Genomic DNA, 27,771 nt, shown 5'->3' with positions numbered 1-27,771 from the left:
GTTAATATGACTTACCATAGTTCAATGATGGTTGTCACACATTCTATTCACACCACTTATTTAAAATAAATTCATGTTTTTTTTTTGCTCCAATTATCATAATTTCTCTGGAGGGAGCTCCTGTTGCTGGGGTAACATTGCACAGGTGCCCCAAGTAACTATCCTCTTGTGTGTCGCTCAAGCAGCTATTCTTCTTCTATGGGCCCAGGCTGTGAATGTTAGCAGATCAATCTATCGTCAGCGGTATCACTAATGGGCCTACTCATTTTCTGATGTACGACACACCAATGCATTTTTTTTTAAGTCCGGGGTGTGAGATATGAAAATCAGATCTAAAGTAACAACAACAACTTGCATTTCCGTAGTGCTGCTCACATACAGAGCAATGTCTCCGTGCAGTTTACAAGAGAGGTGGAGACCAAACTATCGGGCAAACAGGAGGCAGGGAGAGTGAATAACGGCATGCTTAAAGAGAAAGGAGAAAGCGAGGTGGTGAGGTGGAAGGATTTTGAGAAGTTCCAGAAAACCCGGACATACAGCTGAAGCAACTATCGCTAATGGTGGAGCAGAGGGAATGGGAATTGAGACGCAGGCTGGTGCCTGAGGAGTTGTGTCTCGTGGAGGGTAAAGATAGAGAGACTGCCAAGAAGAGAAATTGATCCGTGAGATGATGAAATTACAGACTGCAGTCTTGGCAGCGGTGGGGAGAGTTGGGGCCAGAGGCGGACAATATTACAGAGCTAGAGAAGAGCAGCCTTGGGAGCAGATTGGATGTGGGTCGGATGCTTAACTCAGGCTCAAGCAGGATGACAAGGTTTTGCACTTCCAGGCTAAGCTTGAAGCAGCAGCCAAGAAGGTTGATGGAGTCTAGGGTGGTGGAGGTGCCGCCAGAAGTCAAAATGGATGCCTTTGGTTTTACAGGCATTCAGCTGGAAGAAGTTACAACTTCTCCAGAGCTTTGTTTCAGACAAATAGTTGGAAAGCATGGCAGCAGCAACGGGATCAAAGTTGCAGACGAGGACACAAAACTGAGAGTCATCTTACATTAAACCAAGACCCCCGTCTTCCCCCTCAGGTGGACATAAAATCTCTCATGGCGCTATTTAAAGAGCAGGGGAGTTCTCTCAGTGCACTGATCAACACTTATCCCTCAACCAACTTCACCAAAACAGAATATCTGGTCATTTATCTCATTGTTGTTTGTGGGATCTTGCTGTGCTCAAACTGCCACAGTTCACAAGTGACTACACTTTTAAAAAGTGGCTGTGAGATATAAAGTAAAGACAGATGGTGCGATTTCTGATGGACGTCAACACCACAGCAATTTTCAGAATGCATCAAGATCATAACTGGAATTGTCCCCTGTATTCTTTTTTCATATTCCTTGATCATTTTCGAGGCTTTCTTCCGTACAGCCGTAAGTGAAATCGTACCAAGGATGGTAAGAGTGCCATATAGAAGTGAAATTACGATAATTCTAATTTACTGAACAGTGAATTGATAAACTCTTTCATTCGCCTGTGAACATCACGTGTGAGGTGGTTGTGGCAGCATTTTACATCTAGAAAAAGGAGTAAATCGTTTTGGAATCAGACAAAAACAGAAGTTCTGAACTGAGATGGCTCCACAGTTTTTGTAATTTTTCTTCATAAAATCCAACATAGTTTTTCCTGTAAAACACTGGAATTCCTGCAGAAAGGCAATGGTTAACTTTGTATGCTCTAAAGTTGGTGCAGGACAGAATGGGCCTGAATTTGCAGTCGGAGGCTTCCCGCGAGGAACTTCCTCTGATCCGCAAATCAAATCCGTGCCTGCTTGGTGCCTGGGGATCCACGGAGACTCATGCTCCTGGGCCTCGACGGGTAGGCCTGCAGAAAGGCCCATGAATCTCTGGGATGCAGGCAGTTCACAAGCATCCCTGGAATCACATGGGCCAGCCCAACCAATCAAAAAAGGGAATCCCCATTCATGCTTCTGGGGATTCAGTTTACATATGGAATCCCCATAAGCATGATTGGGGGTCACAAAAAACACATTTACATACCAAATACATTTTTTTAAATTACATATTTAAAATGAGTTAAAATACAATTTAATTAAACATTAAATCAAAAATGTAATTTTTTGCAAAATAAATTTAGTGACTAAAATTAACAAACTTATTTTATTGGTTTTAAATGTTTAAATAATTTTTAAATAATTTTTATATTCATTTAAACTCTTGCGCTGGTAAAAGCAGGCCGTATGCTGGGCAGTAGTTGAGTAACTTCAGGCCGATGTTAATTTAACATCATTGGGACGGGCGAGATCCTGAGATCGGGACGGGCGAGGTCCGGACATTGGGGAGGGCGAGGACCGGAGATCGGGACAGGCGCAGTCCGGAGATCGGGACGAGCGAGGACCAGAGATCGGGACGGGCGAGGTCCTGAGATCGGGACGGACGAGGTCCGGACATTGGGGAGAGCGAGGACCGGAGATCGGGACGGGCGCAGTAGGGAGATCGGGACGGGCGCAGTCCGGAGATCGGGACGGGCGAGGACCGGAGATCGGGACAGGCGAGGTCCGGAGATCGGGACGGGCTAGGGAGGTCCGGAGATCAGGATGGGCGAGGTCCGGAGATCGGGACGGGCGAGGTCCGGAGATCGGGACGGGCGAGGACTCGAGATCGGGACGGGCGAGGTCCGGAGATCGGGACCGGCGAGGTCCGGAGATCGGGACCGGCGAGGTCCGGAGATTGGGACGGGCGAGGTCTGGAGATCGGGACGGACGAGGTCCAGACATTGGAAGTGGAGAGGAGAGGATGGACGAGGCAAGGAGGAGCGGAGAGGTCGGAGCCCAGAGGTGGAGCAGAGTGGACAAGACCAAGGGAAGGCACAGCATGGGCCAATAGTGAGGCTGTGAGGTGGTGAGGCTTACATTGCGGACAATGAATTTCACATAGAGAGAGGTCCTGTGGGAAGAAGGAAGGGAGGAGGACAGTAGGAGTATGTTTGAGTTTGTGTGTGTGTATTGGCACATGCGGCAGAGCCTGGTCTCCAGTCGTCTTGGGTAATCCTTGCCAATGGACCAAGACCTTGCTCCGTCAAGCCCGTGTGGTGGCTGGTGTGCAAAGGCCAACCCACGTTAAAAGAATTCACACACAGGCATCTTCCACCGTTTAAAATTAGTTCATCAGCCACCTGAGAACTTATTTTTAGTGTGTGGAAGCAAGTCATCCTCGACCCCGAGGGACTGCCTATGATGATGATGATCAGTGGGGCAAATAGCCCAATTCTCCACCAGTAAATGTCCACTTCCCGGGAATGGCTATGCTCCGCCAACAAAGATTCTTGATGGTTTGCAAGTTCCGAGTTTTCATGCATACACTTCGCTCGCGAAAACCCAGAACTTACGGGGCGCATATGCACCTGTAGGCCCTGGAAAATACTGGCCATTGTGTAGACAATACTGACCGCTCGATGCACAGCAATACCGACATTACTACTCAGCATAAACATGCCTCAAAATGGCAGCTCCGTCATTTCCATATTTGCCTGAAAGACCGATTACTCACAGTGTCTCCTTGCTTGTTATGTCTAGGTGCCTATGTGCCCGAAGGGTTGATGACCTCCTGCACCTGGGACTACATGACCTTCACCCCATCGGTCCGGGCTTACACCATGCTGCTCTTCTGCTTTGTCTTCTTCATTCCCTTGGGAATTATCATCTACTGCTACATCTTCATCTTCCGGGCCATACTGTCCAGCAACAGGTGAGGTCTGCCTGCTATTGAGTCCCGTAATGAGCAACTTCGTCCTGTGCACTCCGCACACATTGGGAGAGTGTCCTTCTTCGTGGGCAGTCCCCCGGAGCCGGGGATGACGTGCTTCCACTGTCATGTATCTTAATGTATCTTACATTATTATATATAACTGTATCCCAACATGCTATACATGACTGTAATAAGATATGACCTGTAACCACCAGCATACCTTACCACCAGGGGTGCACTTGCAAGAGACAGGTATATAAAGACAGGTCTCAGGCAAGTGCAGCAGTCCAGAGCTGTGAAATAAAAGCTGCAGGTCCAGAGTGACCTTGACTTCACTACATGCGTCGTGTGACTCTGTACTGAGGGGACAGGACTTTACAGTGGCGGCGGGTTACGGGATTACAGAATCCACAGAATGGCGAAAAACGGATCAGATGAAAAGTACAATGCAGGAGACAATTGGGAGGACTTTATAGAAAGGCTCCAGCAAAGCTTTGTAACCAAAGACTGGTTAGGCAACGATAAGGCAGACAAGAGAAGAGCCCATCTCTTGACCAGCTGTGGCTCGAAAACATACGCTTTAATGAAGGATCTGTTGGCACCTGAGAAACCAGCAAGCAAGTCGTTTGAAGAATTGAGCACACTGGTAAGAGACCACCTGAAGCCAGCGAGCAGCCTGCACATGGCCAGACACAGGTTCTACAATGACAGACGCTGTGTGGGCCAGAGCATACCCGACTTCGTGGCGGAACTTCGGAGGTTGGCTAGTTTATGTGAGTTCTCTGATGAACTGAGGAGAGAAATGTTGAGAGACTTTTTCATTGAAGGAATAGGCCACGCAGACATATTCCGAAAGCTCATAGAGACCAAGAACCTGACCTTAGAGGCAGCAGCACTGGTTGCACAGACATTCTTGGTAGGGGAAGAAGAAACGAGGTTGATTTACAATGCAGGTACGACAACTAACGAAATAATGGAACAAGGAGTTCACAGCATTAGAAAAGCTACTACCCCCACACACAGGCAAAACCGGCAGAACAGGCTTTCGACAGTGAGCAGTGGCAACAGAAGCCATCAAGGGCCACAGGAATGGCCGTTCACACCTCATCAACCCACAATGCGAGCAATCAACTACAAATTGAGAGAAGCTCAAGAGAGATCAGCCAGACGCAGCTCATTCTTTGCAAGCAGTCTGTGCTGGAGGTGTGGGGGTGGGCACTTATCAAGAGGTTGTCGATTTCAGCAGGCTGTTTGCAGAAATTGTGAATATACAGGGCATTTGGCCCGCATGTGCAAAAAAACGGCAGCTCGGCTGGTATACGAATCGGATGGGTCGGAAAGCGAACCAGAAGATGGTGGGGACAGTACCCGGGACACCGATGTACAGCAGGTCAACACGATCAATGGCCGCTGCTCCTACAACAGGATGCCTCCGATAATGATGAGGGTCCTACTCAACGGGATATCTGTCAATATGGAGCTGGATACGGGAGCGAGTCAATCTCTCATGGGCGCTCAACAATTTGAACAACTGTGGCCGCATAAAAGAGACAGACCAAAACTCGCAAGGGTCGACACCACACTAAGGACCTATGACCTATACCAAAGAAATCGTACCAGTCCTCAGCAGCGCCATGCTCTCTGTCACACACAAAGGGACAGTGAACCGACTTCCCCTGTGGATTGTCCCCGGAGACCCCCCAGCACTGCTGGGGAGAAGCTGGCTGGCAAAACTAAACTGGAAATGGGATGATGTCCATGCCATGTTATTAGAGGAACGGACCTCCTGCTCAACAGTTATAAAGCGATTTGAACATCTCTTTCAGCCAGGTGTGGGCACTTTCAAAGGGGCCAAAGTCAAAATCTACATCACACAGGATGCTAGACCGGTCCATCACAAGGCCAGAGCTGTACCGTATGTGATGACGGAAAAGATTGAACACGAACTAGACAGGCTTCTGCGGGAAGGCATTATATCACCTGTGGAATTTAGCGACTGGGCAAGTCCCATCGTCCCAGTCATGAAGCCTGATGGATCCGTACGAATCTGTGGGGACTACAAATCTACCATAAACAGAGTATCCCCACAGGACCAGTACCCACTGCCCAGAGCGGAAGACTTATTTGCCACATTGGCTGGAAGTAAACTTTTCTCAAAATTAGACCTCACATCTGCGTATATGACGCAAGAATTGACCGAGGAATCCAAGCTACTCACCACAATCAACACACATCGAGGCCTTTTCATGTACAATCGATGCCCATTCGGCATTAGGTCGGCAGCTGCCATATTCCAGCGCAACATGGAGAGTCTGCTCAAGTCCATCCCGGGGACGGTTGTATTTCAAGACGACATACATATCACGGGCAGGGACACCGACTCCCATCTCCGTAATTTGGAGGAAGTACTAAAGCGGTTGGATCGGGGAGGCCTACGAGTCAAGAAATCCAAGTGCCTGTTTCTCGCCCCCGAGGTTGAATTTTTGGGCAGAAGGATTGCTGCTGATGGAATCCGCCCAACAGAGTCCAAAACAGAAGCAATTCGCCTGGTACCCAGGCCCCGGAATGTCTCAGAACTGCACGCGTTTCTTGGGCTACTCAATTACTTTGGGAACTTTATGCAGAACTTAAGCACGCTGCTGGAGCCTCTCCACGTGCTACTCAGGAAGGGGTGCAATTGGTTTTGGGGGGACGCCCAGGAACGCGCCTTCAATAAGGCACGCAACCTTCTGTGTTCCAACAGTGTTTTAACTTTCTTTGACCCAGGTAAAAAGCTAGTTCTCACATGCGATGCGTCAGCGTATGGGGTCGGGTACGTTTTGCAACATGTCAATATTGTGGGCAAATTACAACCCATAGCTTATGCCTCCAGGTCACTTTCGCGGGCGGAGCGCGGGTACGGAATGGTAGAGAAGGAGGCGCTCGCGTGCGTGTACGGTGTCAAAAAGATGCACCAACACCTTTTCGGGACCAAGTTCGCATTAGAAACCGACCACAAGCCCCTCACATCCCCCCTATCCGAGAGCAAGGCAATAAACGCCAATGCCTCGGCGCGAATTCAACGGTGGGCACTAATGCTGGCGTCCTACGACTATACCATAAGACACAGACCAGGCACAGACAACTGTGCCGACGCACTCAGCAGGCTACCCCTGGCGACCACGGAAGGGTCTGACGAATAGGACTGAGAGAGAGTCATGGCAATCAATGGCTTTGAGTCCACAGGTTCACCCATGACGGCTTGCCAAATCAGAGCCTGGACGGCCAGCGACCCCACGTTATCCTTAGTAAAAAGATGTGTTCTAACTGGTGACTGGGCAGAGGCTCGCGATGCCTGTCCCGAGGAATTAAAATCCTTTCACAGGCGCATGCATGAGCTATCACTACAAGCAGACTGCCTGATGTGGGGCAGCCGAGTAGTCATGCCTCGGCGAGGCAGAGAGGCATTTGTCCGGGAGCACCACCGCGAGCACCCGGGGGTCGTTCTCATGAAGGCCATAGCCAGATCCCAGGTCTGGTGGCCTGGTATTGACGCGGACTTGGAGCTCTGCGTCCGAAGGTGTACCATTTGTGCCCAACTCAGCAATACCCCCAGGGAGGCTCCACTGAGCCCCTGGCCCTGGCCTACCAAACCATGGTCGCGGTTGCACGTAGACTATGCGGGCCCATTCATGGGCAAAATGTTCCTCGTAGTTGTAGATACATTTTCAAAGTGGATCGAATGCACCATTTTAAACTCGAGCACAACCTCCACCACTGTGGAGAGCCTCGCAACCATGTTTGCAACACACGGAATCCCTGACATATTGGTCAGTGACAATGGTCCGTGCTTCACCAGCGCAGAATTCCAAGACTTTATAATTAACCACGGCATAAATCACATCAAGACGGCACCGTTCAAGCCGGCCTCCAACGGCCAGGTGGAGAGAGCAGTGCAAATCATTAAACAAGGCATGCTTAAAATCTAAAGTCCCACGCTGCAGGGTCGCCTGTCGCGACTGCTGTTGGCATACAGATCTCGTCCGCACTCACTGACTGGGATCCCCCCCGCACAACTGTTGATGAAAAGGACTTTAAAAATGAGGCTCTCATTAACCCTCCCAGACATGCACGAAATCGTTGAGGCAAAGCGCCGTAAGCTGACTTGAGTACCATGACAGAAATTCGAGGGGGAGATGGAATGAGATAGGGGACAAAGTGTTTGTACTAAACTATGGCAGGGGTCCCAAATGTCTTGCAGGGACAGTAACGGGCAAGGAAGGAAACAGGCTACTGGTAGTACAAATGGACAATGGCAAAACCTGCCAGAGGCATGTTGACCAAGTCAAAAGCAGATTTACCAACAGCACTGCGGAACCAGAGGCAGATTACAATGTGGAACTCGCACCACACCTGGTGGACAGACAGAGGGAACAACCTGAGGAAAGGGCAACAGACAGCCCAGGCGAGTCAACAACAATCACACCAATCGAAACAGACAGCCCAGGCGATATACCAGCAACCACACCCAAAGAAAAACAGATACCAAGGCAAACAACTGAACCACAACTCAGACGCTCCACGCGAGAGCGTAGACCACCTGAGAGACTGAACTTATAAAGACAATTAGACCTTGAGGGAGGGTGATGTCATGTATCTTAATGTATCTTACAGTATTATATATAACTGTATCCCAACATGCTATACATGACTGTAATAAGATATGACCTGTAACCACCAGCATACCTTACCACCGGGGGTGCACTTGCAAGAGACAGGTATATAAGGACAGGTCTCAGGCAAGTGCAGCATTCCAGAGCTGTGAAATAAAGGTGCAGGTCCAGAGTGACCTTGACTTCACTACATGCCTCGTGTGAATCTGTACTGAGGGGACAGGACTTTACATCCACACTAAAATGAGTTCGAAGGTGACTGATGAGAACAATGCGGGCCAAGTTCCAAACTTCGTTTTAAAGGGTGGAAGATGCCTATGTGTGAATTATTTTAACGTGAGGTGGCCGTTGCACATCAGTTACCACACGGGCTTGACAGAGTGAGGTCTTGGTCCAATGGCAAGGGGATCCAAAGTGTTAATAATAATTATGGTGTTATTCTCAGCATTTCACTATTTAACAGCTCCAGGATTTATTTTGGGATCTGTACTCTCTTTGTTCTCTCTGGAATGCCCATGACCAACAAAACATCCAAATTCCATCGATTCAATTTGCAGCTTCTCCAACCTAACTTCTGACTGTGCCTAACTTTAATAAACATAAATTTCCTCAACTTACACTAACTTTCTGGAACTGGGCCCCCAACTCATTAACTCGGCTTTCAAATCATTGACACTTAGGGACCGAAATTGATCAACTCACCGCCAGCTCCTGCCCACTGCCACCGGTACATTGCTCTGCAAGAACCGCCCAGTGCCACTTTCGACGTGGCCTGGGGCGGGCGGGAGGGGAGAGCCGCCGGGAAGCACCCGCTGACGTCAGCGGACGGCCAAGTGGTGCAACTGAGCTCCCGCCCGCCGAGCTCCCATGTTCATGTGGGCGGGAGTCGGCGGGACTTGGCAGCAGAATGGGGGTGAACCGCAGGCTGGAGGCTGGTCGTCCTCGACAGTGAGTATGAAGATCCTGAAAAAAAGGTAAGTGAAAATTTTATATCTATTTTTTTCAACAACGACTTACCTGGATGGGGTCCTCTGAAGGTCTTCCGATAGTTTTTTATCCGCTGCCGCCCAGATTGGTGGCGTATGTCATTCATTTGCCACCCGCCGACCTTCGAGGGACCTCGCCGATGAATATCCCGCCCAAAGTACCGTCTGCGGCGGCATTTAGTTTTCAAATTTTTGCAACTCAGTTTATAGCTCACCCTATTCTTTGTTAATTCAAGTTTCAATTGTTTGTTTGACGTTCAAACTCACTGAGCTACCTCCTCGCTATCCCAATTTAAACAGTGCAGTCAGTCTTTTAATATCCTGACAAAGAATTACCAGGACATCCTGGATTTTGAATATCTGACCCCTGAAATGTAAAAACATTCAGTCAACTACAAACTGAACCAGTCACATAACATTGTTCACACTTGAGTTATGTAGTTTGCTCACTCAACTCTGTAATCAACCAAACTTGCAACACTATATTGGGATTGATTTGATAGCTTTAGATGTTAAATTCTCGACAATGACTGGATTTAAAGGGAGGCTACCAAACTGAAACCTAAACAAAGAATATAATTTTTGTCACAGTAGGACTCTACCATTACATTTGAGAAGGGGTGGGGAAGGTCCTTAGTGTGCAGGACTGAGGCGTGCAGGGCTCAGCCTGGAGATTCCGCTTTGGGGTCAAAATTGCAGTTTTCAGAAGTGTTTTTTTCGCTCTCAAATTTCTGCTCAAATACATTTGCATATCGCTGTAATATATGCATTGTGAGTATGCTCACAGGTATGTAGAGCTATTGCATTGTGAGTAGCTTAGCCAAGTCACGTGATGTTCACAAGACTCAATAATACCCCAGCCAGTTGGATCTAGGTCATCCATGATGAGGCATGCAGTTGTGAGCCTGGTGGATGAACTGATAATGTGTAGTGTGACTGTTAAACCTTTGTTTATAAGCCAACTAGTTGTTAATAGCAATGGGTTACTATGAACCCATGAAGCAAATACATTACAATCTCCAAATGCAAAATCTACCACAAACTAGCGCAATTGGGCAGTGTTTTTGTAGTATATGTAGGCACCTTTAGTAATGACTCCATGAGGCAGGGTATGACACTTAAACTGTGCAGATCTGCAGTCCTTTATTTGTAGCTCCTGAGTGCAGACAACAAGCTGTGTGTTCCTTTTTATACTGGGTTACCTGCCATGTGCAGGCAACCCCTGGGTCTCCAGCAGCAGCACCCTCTAGTGTACAGGCAAGGTGTGTACAGTGTAAGGGTACATTTAGTGTTGCATAACAGTGTTACAGACATCACACAGTAAATAGGCATGCATACACAACAATACTCCCCCCTTAGCATTTTTCATATCCTTATTGTCATGCCCAGGGGAGGTGATCAGTGGTGGGCTATGGGAGGTTGTGGTGAGGGTTGTGTGGTTGCCAGGTGTGACCCCTGTGCTTGAGGCTGGCTCACACACAGACCATGTGGGTGTTACTGTTGTGGGATCCATCAGGGCAGTAGGTGGTGTGATATGGGTAGTTGTGGGCAGGGCCACAAGACTGGGTGGGCTCCTTGTCCACTAATTGGGATGAGGGTCACCTAATCCCAGGGTTTGCCAGGGAAGCTGCTCCTGGTGTTGGCCCTGGTGGCCATGGGTTATAGGGCTGATCTGATGCAGGTTGCCATTGGTGGTGGCTGGGCTGCCCATTGACCACTGTCCCTGTGGTGGGTCTGCTCCCACTGGTTGTATGTGTCCTGCAAGGGGCATCACATTTGTTCCAAAGGTCCAGGCTACATGGTCAGATAGCCTGCTGGACCTGGGGGTCTCCCACAGGAGGATTCCATTGCATCAGCATGGTCCCTGTAGGACCCAATGTCCTTTGGCAGTGTCTTACCGGTATACATGACACCTTGGCTCTGATCACACATAGTCGAGCCTGCATTATACATTCTAGCACTTGCATCACTTTTGGGTGTCCTGGTTTCAACAGACATGGTTACATTCGACATTTCACATTCTTTATCATTATTGTTAAGCATAATGAACTTGTTCTTAACCTTACTGACATCTGCATTCATCTCATTAGTTAAACCAGCATCACAATTCATGGTTACATTGCATACATTTTCATACTTGCACCCTTTTATTGCATCTTTAGCTTTAAAGTCCATGTACTCAAATAATTGAAACTTCCCCTTTAGTTTTTTTTGGTTACCGGTCTCCTTTAAGGAAGCCTTCAAATCCGATTGGCCGCTCGATGTCACATGATGCTTCTCCATGTTCACTCGTGGCATGGTGGAGGCCATTTTGATTACAGGTTCTGCTGGTGCTGCAGCCATTTTCTGGTCTTGCTGCGGTATGCTGTGGTGCTCTTTTCTTCCACAGGTTCGATCCTGGATGTTGGGAATCCATTTCTTTCAGCGATGTTCACCTCTTGGAGTGCTGCCCCCGCCCAGAAAGTGGAGTTTGGATCCTCGGTCTCGGAGATTTCGCCAGGGTGCTGTGGGCAGTCGAGCTGGACAGTGGAATCTCTGGATGCTATGATGGATCCATGTTCGAGGTCGATTGCTGGAGCCCGGAGGCCTGGGAGCAGCTTCGCTTGGACAGGCTGCCATTGTGGTCGATTGGCGGGATTCATCCAAAGTTCTTCAAAGATCGCTTGGCTCATCACAGACTGGCTCGCCCCTGTGTCGCTCTCCATAGAAACTGGGACCCCGTCGACGTCTACTTTCATCGCCCACGGAGAACTTTCGGTGGAGCAGGTATGAGTTTCATACTTTTCTTCCAGGGGTTGAACAACTTCACCTTCCTCTGTGTCGCAGTGAGTAAAGCTTTTTCCCGGTGATCAGCCAACTCATCAGAGACGTGGTGAGTAAAGCTTTTTCTGCACATCCTTTGAAGGTGCCTTTTCTCTTTGCATGCATAGTCTTTGTAGCGGCACTGGTGGGCCCTGTGGTTTCTTCCACAGCGCCAGCACGGGGCTAGCCGGTTTGCACCATGTGGCGGACTCAGGGTTGCGGGACTCAGGGCAGCGTTTCTGCCCTTAGAAGTATCAATGCGGTGCACTGCTCTCGTTGGTTTAGAGTCCCTTAGTGCTTCATTTAGGTGGTCGCCAAAGTCGTACGGTGTAGCCAGTCTCCTTAGGTGTTCCAATCTTTCTACAAAAGCGTCCCAATCTTCCCCATCAGCAAATTGCTGAAAGTTGCTGAGATTCGACATGCTGAGTGTGTGGTTCGTGACCTCGTATTCCCGTCGCCAGTTGTAGTGTATGTAGGCACCTTTAGTAATGACTCCACGAGGCAGGGTATGGTACTTAAACTGTGCAGACCTGCAGTCCTTTATTTGCAGCTCCTGAGTGCAGACAACAAGCTGTGTGTTCCTTTTTATATTGGGTTACCTGCAGTGTGCAGGTAAACCCTTAGGTCTCCAGCAACAGCACCCTCTGGTGTACAGGCAAGGTGTGCACAGTGTAAGGGTACATTTAGTGTTGCATAACAGTGTTACAGACATCACACAGTAAACAGGCATGCATACACAACAGTTTTAAAACAGAATTTTAAAAAATAATGTTGCTTTAAAAATATTCCTTGAGTGATAACCTGGTGCAGTTTGAATAATACAGCTAAAAATGGGTTTATCACAAATAATAAGCATTTTAATCCGAGTGTCTCGTTCACCACTGGTGAGTAACCCAATTTTAAATAACTTTAAAAAAAAACTATTTAGAACCATTTATTAATTACACCGGTATCCAGTCAAATTCTTAGTAAAGTAAAAAACAAATTATATTCAAACGCTTTTGAAATGTGCCTATTAGTGTCCTTGTGCCTAAATAACAGCTTAATTTTTAGAGCTTCCTCGAAGGGTTGCAAATGGGCACAATTAGTGGAAACTCTGCTTAACAGTATTCAACTGCTACCTTATTAATTCAATTCCAATACTCTAAGTCTCATTAGCTTGACTTCCAACTCATTTGCAATTCAATTTCCAACTCTCATCTCTAAGTGTTCCTTTTCTTGAAAGAGAACTCAAGCGTTTGTCCACATCATTCATTTGTACTGAATTCTACTGCGAGCTATCATGCTCCATTTTCAGGTCACTTGTGGGATTCATGCGGCAGTGTTAAGTCGATATTGGTATCACCCGTAGATATGGTGCAAAGATTTCATGATCTCCTTCAGAGAGACCTGGGGGTATATGTGCATAAACTGTTGAAGGTGGCAGGGCAGGTTGAGAAAACCGTTATAAAAGCTTACCGGATCCTGGGCTTCATAAATAGAGGTATAGAGTACAAAAGTGTGGAAATTATGATGAACCTGTATAAAACACTGGTTCGCCCTCAATTGGAGTATTGTGTCTGATTCTGGGCAGAAATGATTTACGAGAATGATTCCAGGGATGAAGGACTTCAGTTACGTCGGTAGACTGGAGAAGCTGAGGTCGTTCTCCTTCGATCAGAAAAGAGTGAGAGGAGATTTGATCGAGGTGTTCAAAATCATGTGAGGTCTGGACAGAGTAGATAGAGAGAAACTGTTCCCATTGGTGGAAGGGTCGAGAACCAGAGGACACAGATTTAAGGTGATTGGCAAAAGAACCAAAGGCGACATGAGGAAAAAAATGTTTACGCAACGAGTGGTTAGGATCTGGAATGCAGTGCCTGACAGGGTGATGGAGGCAGACTAAATCGTGCTTTTCAAAAGGGAGTTGGATAAGTATCTGAAGGACAAAAATTTGCAGGGCTACGGGGAAAGGGCAGGAGAGTGGGATTGGCTGAAGAGATCTTGCTGAGAGCTGGCATGGGCTCGACGGGCCAAATGGCCTCCTTCTGTGCTGTAACCATTCTATGATTCTATGATTGTTCATTAATCTTTATATATGAGGGTAAATTTCAATACCCTCTGCTCCTGGAGTACATTATAAGCAATTGTTCAGAGGCCCAACTCATGATGCTCCTGATTTTGGGTGATTAACACTATAGAGCCTTGCAAATTTACCCTGTATATGTCTAGGTGACCATCAATGTGGACTTCAAAAATGGTCTGATTCACATGTCATATTTTTTCCAACCTATGTGTCAGCCGTGGCTCAGTGGATGGCACACTCGCCTCTGAGTCAGAAGGCTTTGGGTTCAAGTCCCACTCCAGGGACTTGAGCACTTAAATCTAGGCTGACACTCCAGTGCAGTGCTGAGGGAGCGCTGCACTTTCGGAGGAGCCGTCATTCAGAGGCTCCGTCTGTTCTCACAGGGGGGTTGTAAAAGATTGCATGGCACTATTTCAAAGAAGAGCAGGGGAGTTATTCCCGGTGTCCTGCCAATATTTATCCCTCAATCAACATTACTAAACAGATTATCTGGTCATTATCACATTGCTGTTTGTGGGAACTTGCTGGATGCAAATTGACTGCTGCGTTTCCCACATTACAACAGTGATTACACTGCAAAAGTACTTCATTGGCTGTAAAGCTCTTTGGAATGTCAGTGGTCGTGAAAGGTGCTATATAAATGCAAGTCTTTCTTTCTATGAATACGTACACCTAATGCAGGTCACATTTATCGTTTGCCTATCCCTTCAGGTCCACTGTTGTTCAAACTTTGGATCTTTGTGGCATTTGACTCAAAAAAACTAATTCCTATTTTCAACAGGGATATAGAGAAAATTGGAGGAAACACCAACAAGGAATCCCAGAAACGATATCAGAGGATAACAAATGAGTGGAAAATGGCCAAAATTGCTTTGATAGTCATCTTGCTTTATGTCATCTCCTGGTCCCCATATTCCATAGTGGCCCTCACTGCTTTTGCTGGGTATGTACACTTACTGTTGTGTTTTTCTTCCTACTAATTGTTGGAACTCTGTAAGGGTGCACTTACACGACAACTTTAGCATCCGTCTGAAGAGATTGCAGCTCCGCACCAATGTTTAACTGGCGGTGTGAATCTGGAGCCAGGGCCCAAACGGGAAGTGAAATTCCTTGACTGCTGTCTATCTTTATGAGTGGCACATGTTCATTTAAGCTCTGTATTTATAGGTACGCAAGCTTCCTCACACCTTACATGAATTCTGTCCCCGCTGTGATTGCTAAGGCCTCTGCCATTCACAACCCAATCATCTACGCTATCACTCATCCCAAGTACAGGTACGTTTTCTGTTTAATTATTCCTTGTAAATCAGTGGGGATGGTTGAGCAGAGCCCAATGGGTGTGGTAGTGTCGTAGCTATGTTACTGGACTAGCAATCCCGAATTAATAATCCAGAGAATGTGAGTTCAAATCCCACCATAGCAGTTTGAGAATTTAAATTGTTTAAAAAAAAATAATCTATTGGCGAAGGAAAGTTCCGTCCGTTCCCAGTCTGGGCCTGTACTCCTCTACTCATTGGAGTTCAGAAGAATGAGAGGTGATCTTATTGAAACATATAAGATTCTGAGGGGGCTTAACAGGGTAGATGCAGAGAGGATGTTTCCCCCCGTGAAGGAATCTAGAACTAGGGGGCATAGTCTCAGAATAAGGGATCGTCCATTTAAAACGGAAATGAGGAGGAATTTCTTCCCGCAGAGGGTCGCGAATCTTTGGAATTGTCATCCCCAGAGAGCTGTGGCAGCTGGGTCATTGAATATATTTAAGGTGGAGATAGACAGATAAGGGAGTCAAGGGTTATGGGGAGCGGGCATGGAAGTGGAGTTGAGGCCAAGATCAGATCAGCCATGATCTTATTGAATGGTGGAGCAGGCTCGAGGGGCCAAATGGCCCACTCCTGCTCCTATTTCTTATGTATATGTGATTCCAGTCCCACTCTTAACTGCCCTCTGAAGTGGCACAAAGAATAACCGCCTCGACTGCAGTGGTTCAAGAAGGCAACCCAGCACCATCTCCAGGGCAACTAAGGATGGGCAATAAACGCTGGTCTTTCCAGCGATGCCTGCATCCAGAGAATTAATTTGTTTGAAATGTAATTAGAATGGTTCAGCAAGATCCCAACCAAAGAGAATGGCTCAGAACGGTCCGATCCAATAAAATCATTTGTAATTTTCAACTCCAGTTCAATTAGACTTGCTAACTTTATCATGCTTCACTTTCAGAATGGCGATTGCTAAATACATCCCTGTCCTTAGATGTTTACTGCGACTGTCTCATAAGGATTACAAGTTGGCGGGCAGCTACATTTCCACCAGGCGCTACAGCAGGACCAACCAATGCTATAATTCAAGTGGGAATGACCAATCCAAGGATCGTCTCTCTGCTTCAGAGTTGGTAAGGAAACACTGCTTAATTGACTGAGAGTCATAGGAACAGGAGGAGGCCATTCAGCATCTTGAGCCTCCTCCCCATTCAGTTAGATCGTGGCTGATCGGTACCTTAACTCCATTTACCCCCTTTGGCTCCACATCTTTTGATACCTTACCCTACGAAAATAAGTGAGTTAAACTTCTTGAACCCAAACATTATTGGGTGTTGTGTATTAGGATTATCATTCTAGGTGTCAGCTTTGGCTCAGCCTCTGAGTCAGAAGGTTGTGAGTTCAGATCCCACTCGAAAGACTTGAGCCAAAAATCTAGGTTGACACTCCAGTGCAGTGCTGAGGGATTGCTGCACTGTCAGATGTACCGCCTTTTGGATGAGACAATAAACCGAGGCCCCGTCTGCAAAGATCCCATTGCACTATTTCGAAGAAGATCAGGGGAGTTATCCCTGGTGTCCTAGCCAATATTTATCCGTTAACCAACATCACTAAAACAGATTATCTGGTTATTATCTCTTTGTTGCTTGTGGGAACTTGCAGTGCACTAATTGGTTATCACTTTCTTTACATTACTACAACAGTGACTACACTTCCTTAGGTCTAAAGCACATTGGGATGCCCTGATCAATGTTCCCTCTAATGTTTTTTTTTCTGTGCGCAGTCCCTTTAACTGGCAGCCCATTCAAATTTCCGCACATGCGCCGTCTCTTGCATGTAACAGGTGGTGAGTGGCTTGCGCGGAATCTCCAGACCGCAGCTTAGCGGGAACACTGGCCCTGAGGTTGTGAAATGCGCTGTATGAATAAAGCCAACGGAAATAAAAATCGAGAGAGGTGTAGAACGGGCTGCTGATTCGCTATCTCCCGTTTCACACGATGGCGCACAGTCAAAATCTACCTCAAAATGTTTGCATTCCCTTAAAAACAGCAAAGTGATAAATGGCATTCACTGAAATATACCCAGTCTCTCTTTGGGGGAAATAGCACTGATCCTGACCAGAGAAACTTTGCATTGTTATTGACTGACGAATACTGGGTAAGTGGGCAAAGCAACGCCCACCAGGTATAATAGTCGATGTTTTGAGACCTTGCAGCAAGTTTTTGAGCAGCCAGAACTTTTTCATAACATTTGCAGAGACGGTTAAACTTCCCAACAACGTGACTGCCACAACACACAGCATCATAGTAACCAGGAACTCACAGGGCAGGGGGATTGAAACAGTTCATCAGAGCAGCCACGAAACAAAGAAAGTAACTTGAAAATAGTCTCTCGAGTAAAGTAGAACCAAGTAAAGCATTTTGCAAAATACTGTGAGCAAAGTCTGGTTGGAAATGATTGGCAGAAAGAAATTGTTACAATTGTCTCTCAACACTCGTTACTCCTTCCAATCAGGTCCCCACGCCTGCCACAGTACCCAAACGGCTCTCATCAAAGTCACAAATGACATCCTTTGTGACTGTGACAAAGGTAAACTATCCCTCGTCGCCCTTCTTGACCTGTCTGCAGCCTTTGACACAGTTGACCACTCTATCCTTCTCCAACACCTCTCCATCATCATCCAGCTGGGTGGGACTGCACTCGCCTGGTTCCATTCTTATCTATCTAATCGTAGCCAGAGAATCACCTGCAACGGCTTCTCTTCCCATTCCCGCATCGTTACTCTGGTGTCCCCCAAGGATCTATCCTTGCACCCTCCTATTTCTCATCGACATTTTGCCCCTTGGCGACATCATCTGGAAATACAGTGTCAGTTTCCGCATGTACGCTGACGACACCCAGCTCTACCTCACCCCCACTTCTCACAACCTCTCCACGGTCTCTAACTTGTCAGACTGCTTGTCCCACATCCAGTTCTGGATGTGCAGAAACTTTCTCCAATTGAATATTGGGAAGACTGAAGCCATTGTTTTTGGTCTCCGCCACAAACTCCCTGCCCTAACCACTGACTCGATCCCTCTCCCCAACTTCTGTCTGAGGTTGAACCAGACTGTTCGCAACATTGATATCATATTTGACCCTGAAATGAGCTTTCGACCACATATCCGTAGCATAACTAAGACCGCCTATTTCCACCTCTGTAACATCGCCCGTCTCCGCCCTTGTCTCAGCTCATCTGCTACTGAAACCCTCATCAATGCCTTTGTTACCTCTAGACTTGACTATTCCAATGCACTCCTGGCTGGCCTCCCACATTCTACCCTATATAAATTAGAGGCGACAAAAACTCGGGTGCCTGTGTCCTAACTCGCATCAAGTCCCGCTCACCCATTACCCCTGTGCTCGCTGACCTACATTAGCTTCCGGTTAAGCAACGCCTCGATTTCAAAATTCTCATCCTTATTTTCAAATCCCTCCATGGCCTTGCTCCTTCCCATCTCTGTAATCTCCTCCAGCCCCACAACCCCCCGAGATGTCTGCGCTCCTCTAATTCTGCCCTCCTGAGCATCCCTGATTCTAATCGCTCAACCATTGGTGCCCGTGCCTTCAGCTGCCTAGGCCCCAAGCTCTGGAACTCCCTGCCTAAACCTCTCCGCCTCTCTACCTCTCTCTCTTCCTTCAAGACGCTCCTTAAAACCTACCTCTTTGACCAAACCTTTGGTCACCTGCGCTAATTTCTACTTAACCGGCATCAAATTTTTTTAATCTCATGATACTCCTGTGAAGCACCTTGGGAGGTTTCACTACGGTAAAGGCGCTGTATAAATGCAAGTTGTTGTTATTACTTTCCCAATGACCGATGTCAGGCTAACTGGCCTGTAGTTTCCTGTTTTCTCTCCTTCCTCCTTTCTTGAGTAGCGGTGTTACATTTGCTGCCTTCCAATCCGCTGGAACCGTTCTAGAGTACAGGGAATTTTGGAAGATCAAAACCAATGCATCCACTATCTCTGCAGCCACCTCTTTCAGAACCCTAGGATGTAGGACCTCAGGTCCAGGGGATTTGTCGGCTTTTTGTCCCATTAGTTTCTCTGGTACTTTTTCTACTTATGCGGCTCAGTGTCAAAAGTTTTATCTCATAACACTCCTGTGAAGCGCCTTGGGACTTCACTATATTAAAGGTGCGATATAAATACTTGCTGTTTACCACAAAACTGCAGTATCCACGACGCGCCTCATGATTTGAAGCCTGAGTGCGTTACATACGGGGCATGACCAACAGCTAACCTTTGCCACATCAACAGCCCACACCACATGCCTGATTTCAATTGATTCACTATTACCAGTTTTACATTGGCACACAAAGCACCTCTCTGTCTTTCTAACCCATCGCAGACAAAGGCACTCTTGTAGGAATGGATGGAAATAATGGGAGCATTTCACTGAATTCCCAATATGTATTTTCAAAGGGTGAAGCACAGCCTCAGGAGGGGGAAAGATAAAAGTTCCCCCCTGTGTGAAAGATATAATACATAATTTGGTATGTCAGTTGTCTGCTTTCATCTCACTGGTGGTTAGTGACTGTGGCTGAATATAGAAAGGGAAAAAGAAAATAAGAGGGGCAACGAGAGAGTATGAGAATAGAAACAAAGACTTGCATTTATATAGCGCCTTTCATGATCACCGAACGTTTCAAAGCGCTTTACAGCCAATGAAGTACCTTTGGAGTGCAGTCACTGTTGTAATGTGGGAAACGCGGCAGCAATTTGCGCACAGCAAGCTCCCATAAACAGCAATGAGATTATGACCAGATAATCTGTTTTAGTGATGTTGATTAAGGGATAAATATTGGCCCCAGGACACTGGGGATAACATCCCTGCTCTTCTTCGAAATAGTGCCAAGGGATCTTTTATGCCCACCTGAGAGGGCAGACGGGAACACGGTTTATCGTCTCATCCGAAAGACAGCACCTCCGACAGTGGAGCACTCCCTCAGTACTGGAGTGTCAGCCTAGATTTATGTTCTCAAGTCTCTGGAGTGGGACTTGAACCCACAACCTTCTGACTCAGAGGCGAGAGTGCTGCCCACTGAGCCACAGCTGACACTGACAGATTGGCAGCTAACATCGAAGAGAATTCAAAAGTCTTTTATAGGTATATAAATAATAAATGGGTAGTAAGAGGAGGGGTGGGACTGATTAAGGACCAAAATGGAGACCTACGCATGGAGGCAGATAGGATGGCTCAGGTAATAAATGAGTACTTTGCATTTATCTTCACCAAGGAAGAAGATGCTGCCAAAGTCATGGTGACAGAGGAGGTAGTGGAGATATTGGATGAGCTAAAACTTATGTACGATGTAGTATATATGGACTTTTGCAAGGCTTTTGATAAGGTCCCACATAGTAGACTGGTCATGAAGGTTAAAGCCCATGAAATACAGGGCAAAGTGGCAAGTTGGACCCAAAATTGGCTTGGAGGTAGGAAGCAAAGGCTAATAGTTGATGAATGTTTTTGTGACTGGAAGGATGTTTCCAGTGGGGTTCTGCAGGGCTCAGTATTGGGTCCCTTGCTTTTTGTGGTATATATCAACGATTTAGATTTGAATATAGGGAGTATGATTAAGAAGTTTGCAGACGACACTAAAATTGGCTGTGTGGTTGATAATGAAGAGGAAAGTCATGGGCTGCAGGAGGATATCAATCTACTGGTCAGGTGGGCAGAGCAGTGGCAAATGGAATTTAATTCAGAGAAGTGTGAGGTGATGCACTTTGGGAGGGCTAATAAGGAAAGGGCATAAACATTAAGCGGTAAGCCACTTAATAGTGTAGATGAACAAAGGGACCTTGGAGTGCTTGTCCACAGAGCCCTGAAAGTAGCAGGCCAGGTGGATAAGGTGGTTAAGAAGGCATACGGAATGCTTGCCTTTATTGGTCGAGGCATAGAATATAAGAGCAGGGAGGTTATGCTTAAATTGTATAATATTTTGGTTAGGCCACAGCTGGAGAACTGCATGCAGTTTTGGTCACCGTATTATAGGAAGGACGTGATTGCACGAGAGAGGGTGCAGAGGAGATTTACTAGGATACTGCCTGGAATGGAGAATCTTGGTTACGAGGACAGATTGGATAGGCTGTGTTTGTTCTCATTGAAACAGAGGAAGTTGAGAGGAGACCTCATTGAGGTGTACAAAATATTGAGGGGCCTGGACATAGTGGATAGTAAGGGCCTATTTCCATTGGTGGAGGGGTCTATTATGAGGGGGCATAGTTTTAAGGTGGTTGGTGGAAGGTTTAGAGGGGATTTGAAAGTGGGCTTCTTTATGCAGAGTGTTGTGGATATCTGGAACTCGCTGCCTGGAAGAGTGGTAGATGAAGAAACCCTCACCACTTTTAAGAGATGGTTGGATGGGCACTTAAAGTGTCGTAACCTGCAGGGTTACGGACCTATAGCTGGTAATTGGGATTAGACTGGATGACCTTTTGTTGGATGGCGCAGATATAATGGTAAGTACTACAGGGAATCGAATACGGCCAGGGTGATCTCCTGGACTAGTTTCAATCGCCTGGATGGGTCGGAGAGGAATTTTCCCAGATTTTTTCTCCCTAAATTGGCCTGGGTTTTTATCTGGTTTTTGCCTCTCCCAGGAGATCATATGGCTCCAGTTGGGGTGGAATGTAGATGTTTTTAGTATAAGGGGTGTTGCAGTGGTGTGGGGCAGATTGGTTGGGCTGGGTGCTCTTTGCCTTTCCGTCATTGTTCATAGGTTTATATGTAACCTTTAGGGCTGCTGACCAAGGGTCGTGCAGTTCTTTGTCGGCCGGTGCGGACACGATGGGCCGAAATGGCCTCCTTCTGCGCTGTAAATTTCTATGTTTCTATAAAGAGGAGATACTAGAAAGGCTGGCTGTACTTAAATTAGATAAGGAGCCAGGACTGGATGGGATGCATCCTAGGATGCTGAGGGAAGGAAAGGTGGAAATTGCAGCAGTACTAGCCATAATCATTCAATCCTCCTTGGGTACGGGTCTGGTGCCAGAGGACTGGAGAATTGCAAATGTTACACCCTTGCTCAAAAAAGGGTCTAAAGATAAACCCAGCAACTACAGGCCGGTTAGTTTAACCTCGGTAGTGGTAATTCTTTTAGAAATGATAATCAGGGACAAAGTTAACAGTCACTTGGACAAGTATGGATTTAATTAAGGAAATCTAGCACGGATTTGTTAAAGGAAAATCGTGTACTCCAACTCACCCCTGGCCGGCCTCCCACATTCCACAGTACGTAAACTGGAGGTCATCCAAAACTCAGCAGCCCATGTACTAACTCGCACCAAGTCACGATCACTATCACCCCTGTGGTTTCTGACCTACATTGGCTCCCAGTTAAACAATGCCTCGATTTCAAAATTCTCATCCTTGTTTACAAATCACTTCATGACTTCACCCCTCCCTATCTCTGTAATCTTTTTCAGCCTCCCAACCCCACAAGATGTCTGCGCTCCTCAAATTCTGCCCCCTTGAACATCCCTCATTATAACTGCTCAACCATCGGTGGCCGTGCCTTCAGTTGTTCGGGCCTAGGCTCTGGAACTCCCTCCCGAAAACTCTCCGCCTCTCTACCTCTCTTTCCTCCTTTAAGACGCTCCTTAAAACCTATCTCTTTAAACAAGCTTTTGTTCATCTGCCGTAATTTCTTCTTTTGTGGCTCGGAGTCAAATTTATCTGTTTTGTCTGTAACGCTGTCGTGAAGCGCCTTGTTTTACTACGTTAAAGGTGCTATATAAATAGAAATTATCATTATTTTCATCGAGTTTTTTGAGGAGGTAACAGAGAGGGTTGGTGAGGGCAATGTGGTTGACGTGGTGTATAATGACTTCCAAAAGGCTTTCGACAAAGTGCCACATAATCCGCCCAAGTTTCCCGAATTAAAAATAATGGGGCAGAAATTCAGGCCTCCTTGGTCTGTACGGGGTGTGTACGGAGTGTGTACGGGGTGTGTACGGAGTGTGTACGGAGTGTGTAGGGAGTGTGTACGGGGTGTGTACGGAATGTGTACGGGGTGTGTACAGAGTGTGTACGGAGTGTGTACAGAGTGTGTACAGAGTGTGTACGGGGTGTGTACGGCATGTGTACGGGGTGTATACGGAATGTGTACGGAGTGTATATGGGGTGTGTACGGAGTGTGTACGGAGTGTGTACGGGGTGTGTAAGGCGTGTGTACGGCGTGTGTACGGGGTGTGTACGGCATGTGTACGGGGTGTGTACGGAGTGTGTACAGGGTGTGTACGGAGTGTGTACGGGGTGTGTACGGGGTGTGTACGGCGTGCGTACACACCCCGTACAGAGTGTGTACGGGGTGTGTACAGGGTGTGTACGCAGTGTGTACGGGGTGTGTACGGCGTGTGTACGGCATGTGTACGGTGTGTGTACGGCATGTGTAAGAACCCAGGAAGGCATCGCAAAAGCCGGTTTTCAGCGCACAATGCGCATGCGCTGAAAACCAGCTTTTCCGATCTGTCGAGCTGGAGCTTGACCGATCCTCCATATCTCGGGAGCGAGGACATTTGCACGGGCAAGATTTCGGGATTGACCCATATCTTGCCCGGCAAATGTCCTGAAAACTCTTGCGCCTGATAAAAGCAGGCGCATGGCCTACTTTTAAAGGCGTAAGAGTTTTAAAATACACAAAAACATTTCAAAATAAGATTATTAGACACATTTTATTGTTAAAAACCCTGCCCTCTACGGTAAATTTATTTTAAATCATAATTAAAAAAACTTTTTAAAAATTGGGAAAATATATATTTTTTATAACATAAGTGCAGCGTCCAGAATCCAGAACCCTCGGGACCGAGGCCGTTCCGGATTCTGCGTTTGTCCGGACTTTCGATTGTCTTTCTGACGTCATGAATCTGGAAATACCCGAGCCCAGGTTCGGGTAGTTCCGGATTTCAGAACGTCAGAAAGTGGGTGGGGAGGCTCGCCGAGGAGCTGTTCGGGCCCGGCCCCCGTCGCTGAGGTCGTCGGGTGGGCCCAGCCGCCAAGGAGGAGCTGTTCGAGCAGGGCCTCGCCACAGAGGAGGTGTTCGGGCGGGGTCCCGCCGTGATGGAGCTGTTCGGGCCCGGCCCCCGTCGCTGAGGTCGTCGGGTGGGCCCAGCCACCAAGGAGGAGCTGGTCGGGCAGGGCTCCGCTGCCAAGGAGCTGTTCGGACGGGCTCCGTCGCGGAGGAGTTGTTCAGGCGGGGCCCCGCCGTGATGGAGCTATTCGGGCTGGGTCCATCGCGGAGGAGTTGTTCGGGCGGGGCCCCGCCGTGATGGAGCTATTCGGGCTGGGTCCATCGCGGAGGAGTTGTTCGGGCGGGGCCCCGCCGTGATGGAGCTATTCGGGCTGGGTCCATCGCGGAGGAGTTGTTCGGGCGGGGCCCCGCCGTGATGGAGCTATTCGGGCTGGGCCCATCGCAGAGGAGTTGTTCGGGCGGGGCCCCGCCGTGATGGAGCTATTCGGGCTGGGTCCATCGCGGAGGAGTTGTTCGGGCGGGGCCCCGCCGTGATGGAGCTATTCGGGCTGGATCCATCGCGGAGGAGTTGTTCAGGCGGGGCCCCGCCGTGATGGAGCTATTCGGGCTGGGTCCATCGCGGAGGAGTTGTTCGGGCGGGGCCCCGCCGTGATGGAGCTATTCGGGCTGGGCCCATCGCGGAGGAGATGTTCGGGCGGGGCCCCGCCGTGATGGAGCTATTCGGGCTGGGTCCGTCGCGGAGGAGATGTTCAGGCGGGCCGGCGAGGAGGCCCTGAGGTAAGGGCAGCGGCAGCGAAGTGAGGCCCGAGGTCAGGCAGCGGCAGGACCTTGAGGTCGGTAGGGAGCATTTTACGGATTCCGGACGACGCTGCCACCAATCAGTCTGGTGTCCGGATTCCAGAACATTCCGGATTCCGGAACTTTGGATGCTGTAGCTATACATAAAAAACCTTAATGTAAATTAATAAAAATATGTGGTGTATTTTTTCTATTTTTTATTAGTGTTTTGGGTGTTTGGGGGCTGTTTCTCATTCATAATAATGGGAACTCCAACTTACGGAGTTCTAGTTATTATGAGTGAGAACATACTTTACCTGATTGGCTGCCCAGAACCATGTGACTGCAGCTCCAGCCCTGCGCACGTCCCGATGTGTACGTGCTTCGACGCGCAGTCAGGGGAGGCCTCAGGACCGGGAACTCGCGTGGGCGCAGCAGCTTCAGGTAAGTGCGCATCTTTTTATAGTTTTTCCCTGCGATCGTCCGCAGGAAGCAGCCGACCGGGATTTCTGGGCCTATGGCACTCACTCACACGGACGCCCGTTTGTTTTTGGCCCCTCGGTGCTGAAAATAGAAATCCCAATTTTCCTCCAGCATGCGCACCTCCTGGCACCGGCGTTACCCGAGTCGATCTCGCAGGGCAGGGCGCCTGAAACGCATGGCGCACATGCTCAAAAAAAATTCTTTCAAGACGCACAGCATATGCGCTAAAAAAAAAGGAAAAAAATCCGCCTACAGTTATCATCGCAGGAGCAGCATTATTGGTAAATTTATATTTATTTTTATTTTTATACTTGCCTACAGTTCATGTTTGCTTTTTAAATTCCCTAAAAGTTTATTTATAAGAGACAGGGAGTCCCTTCAGCCGGGGATAGGAGCGAGCCAGTGCAGATTTTTCTAACTGCAGGGAAGGGGTTTTTCCTTCGGTGCTTCTAGGGTCTGTGTGCTGGTTTGAAACATTTCGCTGGTGGGAAAGTTGGCCAGAAATGGCGATCAACCTTCCTTCACGGGTACACCAGCGCCTTAATGGATGGCGTTGGTAGTAAACGCCGACGCCCCGACATTTTGGAATCTTTCAACTGAGCTTCCGCGCGAAAAAACGCACTGGGTGCCGAAAAAACAGTGATGGGGAAAATTGGGACCAAGAGGTTTGCCAGCAAAGTTGAAGCCCATAGAATAAAAGGGACAGTGGCAGTATGGATAACGAAATCGGCAGGAAACAGAGAGTGGTGGCGAACGGTTGTTTTTTGGACTGGAGGAAGGTATACAGTGGTGCACCCCAGGGGTCGATACTAGGGCCACTGCTTTTCTTGATATATATTAATGACCTGGACTTCAGTGTACGAGGCACAATTTCAAAATTTTCAGATGACACAAAACGTGGAAGTACAGTGAACAGTGAGGAGGGGAGAGATAGACTTCAAGAGGACATAGGCAGGCTGGTGACAGATGAAATTTAACGCAGAAAAGTGCGAAGTGACACACTTTGATAGTAAGAACAAGGAGAGGCAATATTAACGAAAGGGTACAATCCTAAAGAGGGTGCATGAACAGAGACCTGGGGGTATGTATATGTGCACAAATCGTTGAAGGTGAAAGGGCACGTTGAGAAAGCGATTAAAAAAGCATACGGGATCCTGGGCTTCATAAATTTATTATGGCAGACATAATCTCGTGACTTCACAATCCTTTCCACATCTGCAGTCTAGATCCTGTACAGCTCAGCAACCAGGCCTCTAAATGGGATTGATTGCTCATTTAGTCAGATATTTAGGTGTTAAATGAACAAGTCTGGCTCCGTATCACACCTGCTGCTGTATTTACCTGTTTGGGCAATTATTTTAAATTGCAATTCTGTTTCATTTAACAACAGCAAAAGTTGTGGGGTGGGTATGGGTGCATATAGTGGGAAAGATAAAAGAAAAAGCCAACTGATTGTGTGGTGGGGACATATATCACAAACACCTTCGAGCAGAGAAGTTTGAGAGGAGATTTGATAAAGGTATTCAAAATCATGAGGGGTCTGGACAGAGTAAATAGGGCTTCATAAATAAAACGATAATCAGGGACAAAGCTAACAGTCACTTGGATAAGTGCGGATTAATTAAGGAAAGCCAGCATGGATTTGTCAAAGGCAAATCGTGCAAAAAAAGCAAGCAAGTTATGATGAACCTTTATAAAACACTGTTTCGGCCTCAGCTGGAGTATTGTGTCCAATTCTGGGCACCGCATTTTAGGAAGGATGTGAAGGCCTTAGAGAGAGTGCAGAAAAGATTTACGAGAATGATTCCAGGGATGAGGGACTTCAGTTACGTGGATAGACTGGAGAAGCTGGGGTTGTTCTCCTTGGAGCAGAGAAGGTTGAGAGGAGAATCATGAGGGGTCTGGACAGAGTAGATAGAGAGAAACTGTTCCCATTGGTGGAAGGGTTGAGAACCAGAGGACACCGATTTAAGGTGATTGGCAAAA

The 27,771-nt window shown here is 47.6% G+C and overlaps 1 protein-coding gene across 1 annotated transcript in view; it reads left to right on the top strand.

Annotated features, from left to right (window-relative positions):
- opn4a (opsin 4a (melanopsin)) overlaps positions 1-27,771 on the top strand; it is a 68,330-nt gene that overhangs the window by 29,800 nt on the left and 10,759 nt on the right. Inside the window, exons 5-8 of the mRNA XM_070865273.1 lie at positions 3,580-3,751; positions 15,038-15,199; positions 15,424-15,531; positions 16,474-16,645. Of these exons, the coding sequence (XP_070721374.1) occupies positions 3,580-3,751; positions 15,038-15,199; positions 15,424-15,531; positions 16,474-16,645 (614 nt within the window). The remainder of the gene's footprint in view (positions 1-3,579; positions 3,752-15,037; positions 15,200-15,423; positions 15,532-16,473; positions 16,646-27,771) is intronic.

The sequence above is a fragment of the Pristiophorus japonicus genome, chromosome 22 (genome assembly GCF_044704955.1).
Source record: "Pristiophorus japonicus isolate sPriJap1 chromosome 22, sPriJap1.hap1, whole genome shotgun sequence".
In the NCBI taxonomy this organism is placed as follows: Eukaryota; Metazoa; Chordata; class Chondrichthyes; family Pristiophoridae; genus Pristiophorus; species Pristiophorus japonicus.
Note: the sequence above shows the minus strand (reverse complement) of the source record. Positions and strands in the feature narration are given on the sequence as shown.